Source organism: Zonotrichia leucophrys, chromosome 2, assembly GCF_028769735.1.
Source record: "Zonotrichia leucophrys gambelii isolate GWCS_2022_RI chromosome 2, RI_Zleu_2.0, whole genome shotgun sequence".
In the NCBI taxonomy this organism is placed as follows: domain Eukaryota; kingdom Metazoa; phylum Chordata; class Aves; order Passeriformes; family Passerellidae; genus Zonotrichia; species Zonotrichia leucophrys.
The window spans coordinates 11,023,225-11,039,589 of record NC_088171.1 but is presented as its reverse complement, the minus strand read 5'-3'; the positions used below and the strand labels follow the sequence as shown (position 1 = coordinate 11,039,589).

At 40.1% G+C, this 16,365-nt stretch overlaps 1 protein-coding gene across 6 annotated transcripts in view; it reads left to right on the top strand.

Moving 5' to 3' along the window:
- Positions 1–16,365, top strand: part of DIP2C (disco interacting protein 2 homolog C) — a 313,216-nt gene that overhangs the window by 247,136 nt on the left and 49,715 nt on the right. For all 6 annotated transcript variants that reach the window (XM_064703926.1, XM_064703928.1, XM_064703927.1 and 3 more), the window contains 7 exons: positions 3,329–3,530; positions 5,530–5,639; positions 6,483–6,563; positions 10,265–10,388; positions 11,943–12,064; positions 15,142–15,253; positions 15,340–15,449. In XM_064703926.1, the coding sequence (XP_064559996.1) occupies positions 3,329–3,530; positions 5,530–5,639; positions 6,483–6,563; positions 10,265–10,388; positions 11,943–12,064; positions 15,142–15,253; positions 15,340–15,449 (861 nt within the window). The remainder of the gene's footprint in view (positions 1–3,328; positions 3,531–5,529; positions 5,640–6,482; positions 6,564–10,264; positions 10,389–11,942; positions 12,065–15,141; positions 15,254–15,339; positions 15,450–16,365) is intronic.

Genomic DNA, 16,365 nt, shown 5'->3' with positions numbered 1-16,365 from the left:
GAACAAGAAGTTTCTGTTTCCACCACAGCTGAGAGCAGAGATGAAGGACAGAAGCCAGGAACATGTGGGATGTTTTGTGCCTCTTCCCAATCAGAGTTTTAATGGCAGATGTCAGGAAGTGGTAACCAGCTGTATCTGAATCATCTGCTAGTGAGGCGCAGCATAACAATATTACAGCCTGTGTCATGGCTCTCAGTGAAGGCCATGGTAACAAACTCTAGCAAATGGCTACTTAAATTTAATGCTATTTGTGAGTTGTCTGACACTCTGTGAGTGCTGCCCTGAGCCAGCCCTGCCCTGCACTGCCTGCTGTTGCTGTGCTTTGCTGTCTCTTCCCTGCAGTTGGGCTGTCTCAATTTGCAGAACCAGTTTTTCCAGTGCTTTGCACATATTCTGGCTCTCCTGACCCATCCTGCCCCTTGGCAGGGAGCTGAAGGATGGTAGAGCTGCTAAACCTGTGGGACTGTGCTGGACTGCAGAGGGATGGCTGGGAGGGAGTCCTCAGGCTGGGGATGGAGTTTCTTGAGAGTGGAAGGGTGAAGATCCCAGATCTCCCAGCAGTTCAATCACATAGATACTGATGCTCATCTGCTGCAGACTGATCTGACCCTTCAGGCAGGGCTGTGGTCCCTGTATGGCAGACTGGATGTCAGTTTTACCAGTGCCAGGATTGACAGGACTAGGGAAAGCCAGGAGAGCTACTGCAGCACTGGAGAGTGTTTACCCAGAGGATTGTGTCAGAACAAGATGTTTTCTCAGCCCAAACAACACAGCAGTCTGGACTCGCCACAAGTTTGAGTATATCTTGTCTATTTTCACAATGAAAGAGAGGGACAGAAATTTTAGATACTGTTTGATTCTGGCTGGACAGAGTCATTTCAAAAACCAAGCCATATCATCAAGAGCCATAAATGCCATCAGTATTAAAATTGACTGGTACTCTCCTCCCTCAAAATTTTAAGGCTCAGTTCACCAGTTGTCATCCTTGTGACAAAGTCATTTCCTGTTTCACAAATGTGCCCAACTCAAAGGTGTGAAAGGTGACAGATTTGAATGACCCACGATATTTATGTGGCATTGTGTAGCAGATTTATCTCTCAGAGACAGTTCAGAAGTTACTGGGAAATCGCTGCATACACTCCTCACCCTACCGCAGCTGGGTATTGCTTTCCATTCACCACCTGTAGGAGCCACAGAGTTTTATCTCTGAGTAAAAATGGTTACTTGCCCTGTGATGGTTTTCCTTCAAGCTTTCCTTCATGTCAGGTGAGGATCCCATGATTTATCACTGCTTTTCAGAACCTACAAATAACATTATGATTAGTAGGTTCTGATGGTTTCTGCCAGAAACATGAGATGTTATGTGTTGCCTGACATAAATATTTCACTATTGCTGATCCTTTGGGTGGTGTCTGTAGACCAGCAACACGGGCTTCCAATTCTGCTGTGAGAGCTACTACTGCTAAAATTCCAATATTTTTAAGTGACTCACCATTTTATTATTCTTTCTTATGAGATTGTGCAATCACATAAATAAGAAATAGAGCAAACAGAAGCCAAAAGTGAAGCATTGCTTAATCTGTAGGAGTGATCAGTAATTTATTGATCTACTTTAGTGCATGCATAACTGTAAGTGATTATCTAATTCTCAGAGTATAGATTGTATCTTCAAGGCAGCACACATATCAATTCACTTTTCTCACAGTTTAAAATTAAAAAGGAAGATAAGTAAATTATATTTTTGAACATTTGACTACTCATTAGTGCAGAGGGGGGCATATGTGGCCTGAAGTTTAGAGTCCGACTAGCTGAGGGCGAAAGGCCGACGCCCCTCTGCAATTCCTGGCCAGCACCCTTCGGCGTCTGATGGCCTCGGGCTGTGCTGGCTGCGGACTGGCTTACACCGCTGGTATTGGGGAGGAACGAAGCTGACCATTTCCCGGGGGTTAAACGTCGGTTTATTGAAGGTGTAGCGGGATCCAAACGCAGGGAAAACAACCGGGAAGAAGTTTTTTCATAGGGGGTGAAACAGGATTATAAAGGAGGGGGAGTGGGTCCAGGCGGAACCAATCGGGAAAGGTGAGGGGATGAACTTCACAGAACTGACACTCCATGGAGACCAATAATCAAAAGATAAAGGAGGTGTCCACCATCTCCAGAGAGGAGAAGGTTCTCGAAACCTGGGAGGAGAAAGGGGGTGATTGACTGGGTCCAGGGAGGAAACAACTTTCACTTATAAGGGAAACCAGGGGAGGAGCAATTACATATCGGCAACTATGAATAGCGGTTACTATAGCAACTTAGCTGACAGGCTAGCACTGGCGGGAAAAACTGGGGGAACGAAACCATTTTACACATAATAGGGGAGAACAATACATAAATTGGGGGAATAACACAAGAAACTTAACAACACACTACAACACATTAGAGATGCTATTTGTAATTTGTTTCTCAGTTTGTGTAAATGCCTGAAGTTGGTGTTCTGACACAATGAAGTTGGCTTTCTAACACACTTGTTGCAATTTTTGTTACCATTATAAGGAAAATAAATCCTTTAAATCTGTAGGGAATTAAAATCTATGAGCATGGATATTCATGTTTAATTCAATAAATTACATAGATACTGTATCCTACAATTTTATTGATGCAGTTTAATTAACATATCAGGCAGTGGACGTGGTTGCTATACAATTCAAAGATGCTTCTTTTTCAGGTTTCTGTCCATCCAACCACATTTTTTCCAAGTGGATAGTTTTATAGTTTTCCTTTATATATTTTCCATTCCTGCCTGAAAATCTTTTACACTGTGATCAGGGAATAAAACAGTTATTACCTTATAAAAAAATTTAAAAGACTCACAAGCTGCATACATCATTAGTTATAGGAGTTATTTGAAATTTTGCCCTGCTCAGAAGGATGGACTGGATATTGAGTTGATAGGAATCCTTTGAACTTTAGCTCTGAGAAGTGCACAGCTTAAAAGCAATTTCATGTGGTCTGACAGCCCATCTTTGTAAAAAATCTCCAGGATATCTGCTACTAATGTGTGCTTAAGAGAGATAACAAGGAAGCATTTCCTAATAGATTTGTGGGCATTTATCACCAGGTTTTTGGTCGCTTTTTTATCTGCTGGAATGAGTGTAACAACATTTCTGTCCACCTGTTCCCAATGAAAAGAACCTCCTTATCACTGACATAGCTGAAGTGTCTTTCCATTGCCAGTTAATTATTAGGGCTGTTTTATGCAGTAATTCAGAGCAACACGTGCTTATTAGAGTGATGAAAAATTATCCTTTCATTAGAATCGACTTCCTGTGTGCTTTTTTAGGCGATTGACAGCATTCATCAAGTGGGAGTCTACTGCCTAGCACTTGTCCCAGCAAACACACTTCCCAAGACACCCCTGGGAGGGATTCACCTGTCAGAAACCAAACAGCTCTTCCTGGAGGGATCTCTGCATCCATGTAACGTGCTGATGTGTCCCCACACCTGCGTAACAAACCTGCCCAAACCAAGGCAAAAGCAACCAGGTAAGAGCAGTGGAGGCCAAGGGACTGTGACTTTGTGCTGTGTGCTTGTGGTACTGTCAGGGAGTGAAACCAAGTAATTGCTGATACAGGGGAGAATCAGCTTCATCAGCTTTCCTCTTCAATATTCTGTGTGTGTCAAGGACATCATTGGTGCTGCCAGGAGCTAGAAGCACCTTCACAGAGAGTGCAAGGAAAAAGGCCAGTTCAATAAAGATGACATTTTTATCACTCTACAAGGTGCTGCTGAGACCACACCTGGAGGTCTTCCTAAATTCCTCCTCAGTTGTGTTTAAAGAGGATGGAGACCAAACCAGAGAAACATAAAGTATTGGATTATTTTGAAGGCTGGGTTTGTAACCTAGAAACAGAGAGGAAGAGGACTGTTGACACTAAATAATAGTGTTGGAAGAGCAAATACTTCAAAACTTGTCACGAATAAATTAAAGGAAAGAATGAGTGGTTTAATTCCCCACCTGTGTGGGGAGATTCTGTATTACCTTGCAGCAGGTTATTAGAGGAAAAATCCTAACTAGTTTTAAGATGGTTCTTCAGAAGTTCTGCCTCTTTATGAAGAATGTTGGATGAAATGTTACAGCAAGGGACTGTCTCAGGAGACCAAGAAAGTCCTGGTAGCCCGCTCTAATCCAGTCACTGGTTATTTGTGCCCAATGTACAAGTAAATTCTAACAAATTTTTGCCTTTGAATCCAATTGCAGGTTTTAGTACTCAGATTCATTTGAAGGAGTTCTGGATGTGTAGCCTCAGGCTTAAGACTTGGACTCAGCTACATTAGACTAAGTGTTGGTTATTTTCCACTTTGAAAAACACCTTGGAATTAGAAGTGTATTTGCTCTCTGGATCTTGAATATGGAGACTATACCTCATGAATTCAGTGCAAATTTGCCTAAACCATCATCTTTTTTTAAAACTTTTGGACAAATGTTTCAGAATCAAAGCCATAATCTTGGTTGTTTGATACTGAGAGTGTCAGAGGTTAACAGTGACTTGCACTAACTTAATGAAAGCAATGAGGCCTTTTACTGCTTTGGTATTTCCTTGTTGCTGCACCACAAAGTAATTGCTGAACTAGAATCAATGAGATCATTACAGATATGTTATGTATACATTAAATATTGCTATATTAATAATAATATTTAATGCCAGGAGCACAGAAACAAAACTGATAGTGTCACATTCTCCCATGTTGTGTTGTTGTGACATACCTAGAGAGTTTTTAATGCTTTTATAGTGTTAAAGCAGAGTCGTCTGTAGGTTCTTTTTATTGTACATTATCTGGTTATTTATACCAGAAACAATCACTTGGACACCACAGGCTAGAAGTAAAGCCTGGTATAAATTGCAGTTGATCAGCAATCCATACTGGAGAAGCAAGAAAACAAATGCCAATATGAGCTTCAATGGTATCTGTGAGACAGGTATTGTCCCCTAATGGCAGCAACAAAACATCAGTGAAATTCACCTCATGGAGGAGTGACAGCCACCACATCTTATTTTCTTCTGAAGTTACTCAACTTCTCTCTCAATCTTATTCTAGAGGGCTTATATATTTTATCATAGGCACCATCTGCCTTCCTAATCCCTGTCACTTTGTGTCTGTAGCATTACAGAAGTCCTAATGCAGATGCAACTTAGCCCAGGCCACAGAAGACGGAAATAGGAATGTTGTCACTCTGGACTGAGGCACTTGAATTGGAGCTAAATTTTCCAGATTCAGCCTGTCAAGGTAGACAAGATTTGTCTCTGGCTGTGGAGAGCCCATGCTAAATTAGAGCTGTTTGGAGAGGGTAAATCCAGTCCTGTGTATCTTCCAACCACTTCTGGTTCCTAACCGAAGTTTATGTCAGCAGAGATGTGATCAAATTTTGGTTTTATGGATGGCAGTGAGGAGAATATCATGTAATGAAAAAGAAATCACATGAATTTTCATCCACAAGCAAAGGATTTTTATTGTGCTTGGTGTATTTCTGCTTTATTCTAGAAATTGGCCCTGCCTCTGTGATGGTGGGGAACTTGGTCTCTGGAAAAAGAATTGCACAGGCCAGTGGCAGAGATTTGGGGCAAATAGAAGATAATGACCAGGCCAGAAAGGTGAGCTAAACTTTTCTGTTACGGCTTGTATTTAACATCATATAGTTAACTTTATCCATATATATAATCATATAGTTGACATCAGGACACTTAGCAGTTCAGAGATAGGATGGATGTGATTATTATTATTACTATTATTATTATTATTATTATTATTATTATTATTATTACTACTACTACTACTACTACTACTACTACTAATTTGTTGATGGCTTCTTTTTAATTAATACATAGATTTAATATGGCTCCCTTACAGATAAATATTAAATAGACATGATGAGAAGTCACTGTATTTCATTTTTATGGATTTTTTGAAATAAGTTTGCATGGGACAGCAGAGAAAATGTGGTGGAAGGTGTTCATGGGGCTTCTACCAGAAATAACCCTCTATTACATAATTTTTACCAGCTCAAGTGGAATCCAGAGAATTTTGTTAACATATAAGGTCCTGATCTTATTTGTTGTTATTTTAATCCTGGAAAATTAAGTTGAAATTCAGCTCTTTTGGGGGCTTATATGAATAATTAAATTAGTAAGTTCTAAGCTGTATAAGTACTTATGCATTTAAGTGAGAGAAAGAAAAGAAGCTAAAGAATTAAATAGCGCTTAAATTCAGAGGGATCAGTAAGAACTTTTATTGCTTTGGAACTATATGCAGGAATATATCATAATCCCAGCAGTGGCTTCACTTCCAGAGAGGTGGCTGCTACCATGCAAAAGCACCTTCCTATAAAAGTGTGACAACAAGAGAATTAATTCCTATTTGTTGCTTTGGGTATTGTGACCTGATTTTAAATCCAAGAAGCTGTTTGGTGTTGTGACTGTCCCTCTGCTTTATTGCAGTTCCTGTTCCTGTCAGAAGTGTTGCAGTGGAGAGCTCAGACCACCCCTGACCACGTGCTCTACACCCTGCTCAACTGCAGGGTAAGGGTCTCACCCACGGCTCTGACCCTGGCGAGGGCACTCTGGGGTTTCAGCAGCACCTGGATGGGACCTTTCTCTTCCTATTTCCACCCATACTCAGCTGTTATATTTAATATTCACTGAGGCAGAAATCATCATTGTCAGTTGTCAAGATACAGATTGCTTTTGTATCAGTGTGCCTTACACATTTCTCATTCCTTTTTCCACCACATACATGTTGTGTGAGAGCTGACACTGCAAATCTGTTTCAATGCTGTTGAATCTGTTTCAGATCTGTCCCTGTGTGAATAACAATGTTTAATACTGCTCACCATCCTGATTTCCAATTTGAAAAGCACAGGCTTGGCAAAACCAAAGCATTTTCCCTAAATAGAACAATGGCTGTTTGTGAGATTGGACCATCTGGGAGAGGTGTGAGAGTGAGGAAAGGAGGTGAAGAGAAGAAAATGTATGTTCAGAATACAATCAAATCTGCAGAGGATAACTAATAAATCTCTCTGCATAACCTACATGGGCTGCCAGCCTGGCACAGCATTTCACTGCTTACTCAAAATGAGTCAATGAATGAGATGGGTAGAGAACTTGGCTTTGCTAAGGGTAAAACTTCCTTCCTTTCTGTAGTGTAACTTCTTTACTTCCTGGATGATTACAGATTACAGATGACAAACCAATAATTCTCAAGACCACAGAGAGAATCAAGGTCTGATTTCAAACCATTCCATCACAGTATATGCACACATATCTGTCAGATATGGGGAGCACACAAAGTGTGTGAGGGTCTTCAGGAGAGGAGAGGCCTGGAAAAGTGCTGTTCCCCTGGAGTGGTAGCTGATGTTGTCTCAGCCTATGTGGTCTTTATGCAACTTGAATGGGTTCCTAAACCTCCAGTAATTTGTGGACCTCTGTGAAATCACCACTTATTAGATTAGTATTTCCAGAATGTCCTTCTCCATTTTACAGTGCTGGTACAAAGTTCAGTTTGAAGCTACCAGTAAATAATTCAATAATTATTTTTAAAAAAATCATATTAATAGCTCATATTTGTGAATATATGAAACCTGACAGATAAATAGTGAAGTAATAATGTATTTTTTTATGGGAAAGTAGAAATTTTGAGAGGCAATGCTGTTTATAAGTTCAGTATTACACCATTCAAGTACTGCATTGCTTTGTCCTGTAATTAGGAGCAAAGATGCTGTGAGAAAGAGTTGATGTGTGCTATCCCATCTCTTCCACACAAGGCTGTTGCTTTTGGGTTTTAAATAAAACCAAACTTCCCATGCTGGCAGAAGGGTTCAAACAGGGAAGGGAAGTAAGGACACAATGTGCAGAACAAGGATTGAGAAAACAAACTCCTGTTCCATAGAAGTGAAGAGTAGTTGGATTTTACAGCTTCTCTGTTACTCTCAGTGAACAGTATCTCATCATATGAAATTTGATTGAGATGTGATGCTTTTTGGAGTGAATTAATATTTTATGGAAAAGGATGACAGATTTGGTGGGGTTTGCCCTAGGCAAATTTTATTACCCAGCTTGAATTTTAGTTCTGATTTGTAACTTTTCCTATTTTCTCTTCTTTGGACGTTGTCTGTACACTTTGTTCTAAAACATTCAGGCATCCTGCAGTGGATGACTAATGGAAGTCCACTGAGATTAGTGTTTTCCTGTAACCCAAGCTCTGAGAATTTGAAATATTTCAAAATTAGTGCAGTACATTGTTTTTAATGTGTGTCATGAAGGATTGCAACACCTTTACATGTTAGGATAGCTCATTAAAGGCCCAAAGGGAGTAGTTGCCTGATGCTTCCAAGTGATTCTTGTCCAACAACAGGATTCTCCTTCCCTACACTTCATATAAACAGTGACTTCCCACTGGCTCACAGGCAGCAAGTGCCAAAAGTCTTAAATGTAAACAAGCTTTGCACAAATTCACTTCATTTACAGCAATTCCCTGTCTGCTGGTAGGAACTATGCTTCTGGTGTGTGTGGGGATACAAGGAGTCCTTCTTCTCATAACCATGGCAACAGGCAATTTCTTGAAAGAAGAAGTGGAGAATTTAAGTACAGGTGAAATGGAGAATTCCTGACAGGTCTGCAGTGGCAGGACAGCCAGCTCTCACGTTGCTTTGGCACTCTCAGGGCTGGACAGATGGAAATCATCTCTGGTCCAGCATCCACAGAGTTGCATGTGCCTTTAGAGGAAGCCTTCCTAGTGAAATGATCTCCACATTGATCAGAAGACTGATTATAACTGTCTGAAGTGCAGTTCAGTAAATGGGGTTGCTGAGGATGATGAAGAGGGGAATGCTGAGCCCTTTGTCCATTTTATTTCCAGCTGGGCTGTGCTCTTTGCTGGCAGTTTGTGATGAAGCCTGTGAATGCCAGGTGATGCTGGTAACGTGGCACTGCTTGCAGTGCTTGTCCTTTGGCAAATGCTCCCTCCTCTCTGAGGCCTGGGGAGCAAACACTGCAGTGGTGTGGGGTGGTGGTGGATGGAAACCACCCCAGAACAAATACTTAATATTCCTTGCCTTGTTCAAATACAGTGCAAAGATCATTTCCTTCAAAGAGTGGACCTTCTTGCTTTCTCTCTTAAGGAGGATAGGGATGCAGTACTTATTTATTGTATTACATTGCATTTTTGATGCACTGTTCTATTCTAGTGTGTTTATGTGTTCTTCTTTAATATATACGTATTTACATATTCTTACCTTCCCCCCGAATTTTTTATAAACACTTTTTTTCAAGTGAACTTAGTGCTTGTGATAGTGCCAGGTGTGTCACAGCTGTGCTGGACACTGAATTCCTATTTCTCCATAGAACAAGAACACAAGCCATGATGCAGCCCATACTGCCCTGTCCCTTTCTCCCAGCCCAGACCTGGCCTGACCAGCTGTAGGTGCAGCCAGTCTGTCCTGTAAACTTGTTTTTAGTCTTCTGAGGTGTCTGCTTGCAGTGGTAGTGAATTTTGTGATACAGATGTATATATTTTTCTAAATGGGTACTTGTGTGCGTGCATATATGCACACATATATGTATATTTAGGGAGTGCAAGAACTGTAACACTCATTCAATTTAAAACACTGTGACTGTTAGATGATTTTGGGTTTGCACTATTTGAAATGCTTCAAAAATGCCAAGTTCATGCTGACCAGAGTTATTCAAATTTTAAAAATGGCCTTTCTTCTCTCTTTCATTTATATGCAATATAAGTGCTTATCTTTTGTTCCAGACTAATTTTTTTTCCCATCACAAAGTATTGTTTTCTCCTGTGTCTTTTGTCTTTAAAGTATTTCTGCTGGGCCATTTGGCTCCACTCCAGCATGCAGACAACAAAATGCAATTTTCAGAATTGCTCTCCACAGATGCTCCATTTTGCTGCAGAGAGCATGAAGGCACTTGCCTGGCTGCAGCAGGAATGCTGCCTGTGCAGCAAGGGAAGTACAGGATATCAGCACACTGCTGTACTGCCTTGCTGGGGGCAGAAGGCACAGAGAAAGGAACAGAGAACATTCCTCTACTTCAGAAACATTTTCTCCTTCCAACTACAGTTTGGCCTAAGGCTGAATGTTTCGTATTTTAAGTTCATTGCATGGCATATTGTGGCTGCCCCTCACCCCACAACTTCTAAGGTGATGAGGAAAATAACGTTTCAGCAGATCATGTTATCTCCTGTGACATTTATCTTTCTTCCCGTGCAGGGAACAATAGCCAACTCACTGACATGTGTCCAGCTGCATAAACGAGCTGAGAAGATAGCTGTCATGCTGATGGAGAGGGGACATTTACAGGATGGAGACCATGTGGCTTTGGTTTACCCACCAGGTAAAGAATTGCTGTGGCAGCACCTTGGGACTCCTGCAAGTTCATCAGCTGCTGCAGCAGGGGTGTTACCGTGTGCACCATGTGAACTGTCAAACACAAGATGTTTGCCTTGTGCACATTCCTCTGAATTTAGTCAAATGTATTTAAAAGAATCTCTCTTTATCCATACACACAGATTTTATTTTTTGGGTTCAGATTAAGACTAACCTGTGTTTTTAAAACCTGTCTCTTACGAGCGGTCAAATTTAATTACACCTTTTTTTTTAATTTACTGGATGCAGACTATTTTATGAGCATACAGTTCCATCTGCTAACTGTTCTTAGGTTCACTTGTTCCATTCCCTCTTGATGCATTTCATGAGGGTAAAGCAACAATAACCAGGAATTAATACATGGGGGTTTTTTAGAGTAGAAATTGATAAGTAGCAAATGATCAAGAAATACAAAATTGTCATTACAATTTTCTCTATAGAATCTTAATCTAGGTAGCTGTCTTGGTTTTGATTTTTATCCTTTGGCATCAAGGCTTTTAAGTTTTTTTTTAACTGGTAACACATTTGACATTTGCTTGAAATTATTTCGGATCTAGCGCTTCTCTTTCATCTTTAACATTTCTTGTGTGTTAGCAAAATAAACAGTCTGATTTAAGGTCTGTAATGTGATATTTGGTTTGTAAGGACTGCAAGACACTGGTTATATCTATGTAGTTATAGGAGCAGTTTTGCAATGGTTAATATGGGAAAACCTTTTCCACAAAAGACTAATACTTCAAACTTAAATGTTTTTTTTCTGTATTTCACTTCCTGTGAATGAAGCATTTTATTGAAGGAACAATAACCTACCAGTACTGCAGATCCTTTTCCACTGAAAGAATAAACCAGCCCCCACTGTCATCTTATCACAGCCTGTGTACAGGACCAGGGAGGTGACAGACAGCAGTGTTCAAGAGATCTTTGATCTGCTGTCTATTCAACCTCCTTAGGTAGCCTGGAGGGTGCTGTCCATTGTCCATCACCTGCTCTCAATATTTATGTGGCACAGCACTAAATTTTATGTTAGAAGCAGGATTTCAAAATCATTACTTCCTTTTTTTACTCTAAAATTTCAGGTAGTTTAGTATGTGAGTTAAAAATGGCAAGAGACAATATTTTATGGGACCTCCAGATGTTCTTTCTGCAGCTGATAGGACCAAGCATCATCCTACCTATTCCTTTTGCTGGGACATCCATCTTCTTGTACACTCTATAAATGTACATTTAGGAAGATAATTAATCTGTAGAAATCACACTTTTAACAGGCTACTTCCTGAACAACAAACTGAAGTTCTCCTAAATCAGCTATCTGGCTGCAGTTTTGTGTGTCACCTGTGGTTTTTCACGCTCAGAACGGTGCAGTTGAGAGCAACCACCGAAGCTGAGCAAACACTGACAAGGGGCTGAAAAAGAAATCTGTTACTTAGTCACTCATTTAACCTTCTGGGTGCAGTTCCAAGTATTATTTATGCTGACACAGGAGTGTGTGATGAAGCTGTTTGATTTTTTTGTTCCCGTGCAGGGATCGACCTGATCGCGGCGTTTTACGGGTGCCTGTACGCGGGCTGCGTGCCCATCACGGTGCGGCCGCCGCACCCCCAGAACATCGCCACCACCCTGCCCACCGTCAAGATGATCGTGGAGGTGAGCACACACCCCGGAGGGCATGAGGAGGTGAAATGGGTGTGTCTGGTGAAAGATTTGTGTCTTTAGGAGCAGTAACCTGAGTGAGGGGTGGCTGGGCTGAAGAGTTGAGTTCCTTCCAGGGCTCTGGTCTTCAGTGTGCTGCAAAATCACTGCTGAATACACAACCTGCTCACCTGAGCTGTCACGTTTTGCCCCAGTTGCGTGACTCCTTTCAATAAATATATTTTAAATGCTTCTTTATATTTATATTTTATATAAATATAGAAATATTTATATAGCTATAAATATATATAACTCCACTGTCAAGATGATTGTGGAGGTGAGCACACACCCCGGAGGGCATGAGGAGGTGAAATGGGTGTGTCTGGGGAAAGATTTGTGTCTTTAGGAGCAGTAACCTGAGTGAGGGGTGGCTGAGCTGAAGAGTTGTGTTCCTTCCAGGGCTCTGGTCTTCAGTGTGCTGCAAAATCAACACTGCTTGGCAATACACAACCTGCTCACCTGAGCTGTCCCATTTGCCCTAACATTTTGCCCCAGTTGCGTGACTCCTTTCAATAAATATATTTTAAATGCTTCTTTATATTTATATTTTATATAAATATAGAAATATTTATATAGCTATGAATATATATAACTGTGGTAGGATTCCTCACCTGCAGAGCCGCACAGACTCTTGAGAAAAACCTAAGTGGGAAGTGCACTCTATAAATGTACATTTAGGAAGATAATGTCACCAATGCTCACCTCTGAATATCCAAGTGTTCTCCTTTTAAAGCAATTTCAAAGTTTTGTTGTAAAGATGTTGGTCAGTCTTTGTTTCATCCAGGAAAATGTTGCTCAGACTTTTTCATTCAATGCTTTCTTTTGCTGTTTTGGCTTTATCTATCAATGTTTTAACCTTTGTTGCACATAAATAACTAAAATATACTTCTTACTGAGGGAAGTAAAAATATTTGAAATTAGCCCTTTACACTGGGCAGTTTCTAATTTACTGATTGGAATTCTGAAGAAACCAATTTAAACAAATGTGGTTTTACCATTGATAATTAATTTTGATATTTTCAATTAACAAGTAGTAGAGATAGTTGTAATTTTTGGCTTTCCTTATGGCATCAGATGCCACAGAGTATCAGAAGAGGTATGAAAATTTGTTATATTATTTTCAGGATTCTTGTTATTGAATATTTTGGCACTCAGTGTTTTTAAACAACAATTGTTAGCACACAGATGTGATGTAAAATGTGGTTTTTTTCTTTTGATGTTTAATAGCTAAACTAGATGTTTGATTTCATTATAAAAAACTGACAGATCTAAGCTTGCTTGTATTCATTGTCCCTTTGATTGACTAACTTTAGATAAAATGTTGACATTTATTGGCCATATTAATGCCAGTCTGACTTATAAACCTCTCAGCTTTGTTTTACACAAGAATTTCTCTCAATTTTGAGATTAATGGTTTTGTAGAAATTAAAATATTGCAGCTGTCTTTCCATTGCCAATGCAGTCACACAAATTCCCTGATGTGATGGGGTCAGTGCCTGCTGTAATATGTTGTATGTCTGCATAACACCTTTTGAAGTCAGTCAGAATGACTTCTGAGTAAAATTTGGCCTGCATAATTGTGTTTTTGATGAGCTGGTAGTTGTAAAATATAACTGAATTGAGCCCCATCTTGAGCAGTTCCTAACCTGTAGCTAAGCTGTGTTCTTCCTCCTTCCCACTATCCCTGTATGTTTACCTCTGATGTGGAATTCTCCAGGCATGGATATTCTGCATTTTAATGAATCTTCTGATCATCCCAATTATGTAATTCCTGAGGGGGCTGGGAACCACCAGCCCTTGAAATTCCTTTTGTTTATGGTTTAGTGTCCCAAATCAAGATTTTCATGGATTAAGATTAGTGATGTAAGAATTAATTTGCCTTGCCATGACAATGAAAATAGATTAAAGGGTGCTACAGTGGCTTTGTTTGTATTCACTTTTAGCTTGAAGTATTTAAACAGCCTATACAGGGCAGTCATGGGATTAGAGTGTCAAGAGATTAGAGTTTGATTCAGTGATATTTGCTCCAAATTTCAAAATGTCCAAATTTTTCGTGTTCTAAAAATTGGCTTCCATGAGATCACTGTCAATAGAAGATGTTCTGTTCTGCTCAGTGGTAAAATTATTGTACATGTGATTACTGATTTTATTAGTTTAAACACAGGAAATTTAGTGTGCCATGAAATGTTTCGTTTTCCTTAAAGAAAAAATACACACAGCAGCATTTGCACAGATTTTCAAAGTTTGGGGAAAAGAAAGATAATGTTGCCTTTCCAGTTTTTCCTGTGTTTTATCTTCAGTGATTTCAGTGCTCTTATGCATGTTCGTCTGAATTCCTTAAGCATATGAAGTTTTATTAATAAGAATAAGAAGTATTCTTTTTAAGAAAGAAATATTCTTGTAGTTGATACCTGTGAACTTTTATGAACAGCAAATCTAAAAGGAGAATTCAAAATCTATCATTTAAATTTCAGTGCAGATGGAATTTGCTGTAAGCTCACCATTCCCTTTCTTAGTGTCACTTCCACAATTTCTGTTCTAGGGCTACTTTTGCCAATATCAGGAGAGCTCCCAGTGGCTTATCACTAGCACAGGAATTGGAAATACAAGGCTAACATAAAATTGACTTAAGATAGTAAAAGTGTTCATATAAAATGTCAGACTAGGGTTTGGTTTATCTGAAAATATTGTTTATGAACCAAGATACATTATTGTCAGTCTTCTTTACTGGCACTTTGGGGTGAGAGCTGATGTAATGTGTTGGAAAGGTCACATTCTCACTGTTAAGGTGACTTTAATTTCATTACAATGCTCTTCTCAAAGTGCAGTTTTCATGTAAGTTGTAAAACTCACATGACTTTGTCTTCTTTGTGAGCTGCATTTTTGAGCATCTTCTCACCTGCCAGTCAGAAAAGATAAAGTTGATACACCTGTGTCCTGTTCTGGCAGAAAATAAGTCACAGTCTTGCCCATTTTCATGGGGGAGTTAATTAGCATCCCATTGTGTTTTTATTTATTTCTTGAATTTCCAGGTGAGCCGCTCTGCCTGCTTAATGACCACGCAATTAATCTGTAAATTGTTACGGTCGCGGGAGGCGGCGGCAGCAGTGGACATCAGGACATGGCCTCCAGTGCTGGACACAGGTGAGTGCTGGGCCAGGGGAGCTCTGTCCCTTGTGTCCCTGGGCTGGGCAGTGACACACACACGTTTCTGTCTCTGTCTCCACCAGATGATTTGCCAAAGAAGCGGCCTGCACAGATCTACAAACCTTCTAACCCTGAAACACTTGCTTACCTTGACTTCAGTGTCTCCACCACTGGCATGCTGGCAGGGGTAAAGGTAGGGACTTCTGCTCAAAGCTGCCCTGTTTGCCATTCTGCCTGGCTTGCAGGTCATTCCTCGTGATTTTTGGAAGCAGGAATTGAAGTACTTCCTCCCATGCAGACATTGTTGGAATTCATTGACATAAAATTAGTTTTTCTCTACTTGATACAGGACTGTGTGTGGTGGGTTTAGCCCCTCTCCTCCCTCTCAGACTAAAAATTTCATTCCAGTACTCCTGTGCATAGACCACTAGTTTGCCTGCCTGAAGCATTTTTCAGCTTAGGCATCTGTTATTTTAATTTTATGAAGGAAATGAGACTGTCATCCTTTTCTGCTTGTTCCAGTGCCTATTCGTTGCTCCCTTCTTATTGCAACTCAGCTACTGGCCATTGGTTTTCAATATTTTCTTCTTCTTGCAATTAAGGGACGTGATGATTTCTTTGATATATTCAGCCAGTATAGGCTTGAGTAAGCTGCAAAAATTAATTGATAGATTCCTTTGCTAAGATGAGCCATTTTGAGCTCTTGCCTATTTCTGCCATTTTCTCCAACCCTCTAGCCACAATTCATCAAATCTGTTTTACCTAACTTATGTATCCCACTACTGGTTTCACCAAGACACACTAAAATCACTCTGTTATTCTTACCTGTTTCTTCCTTACTCCTATTTGTTGCATATCCAAGGGCTACGATTACTTTAGCAATCTCTGCTGATGTATCACACTTGGAGCCTATGCTGAATTCCTCACACTCATTAGTACCATCCATCTATTTGCAGAAACTGTCAGCATAATTTATAAACAAAGAAAACATAATTTTCCCAGTTTTTGGATGAAGGGATGGAAGCAGAGAGCTGTTGAAGTGACCAGCCTGGGGCTCACTGATGGTTAAATGGCTGACCTGGCTGATGGTCACATATTGGAACTCCTGC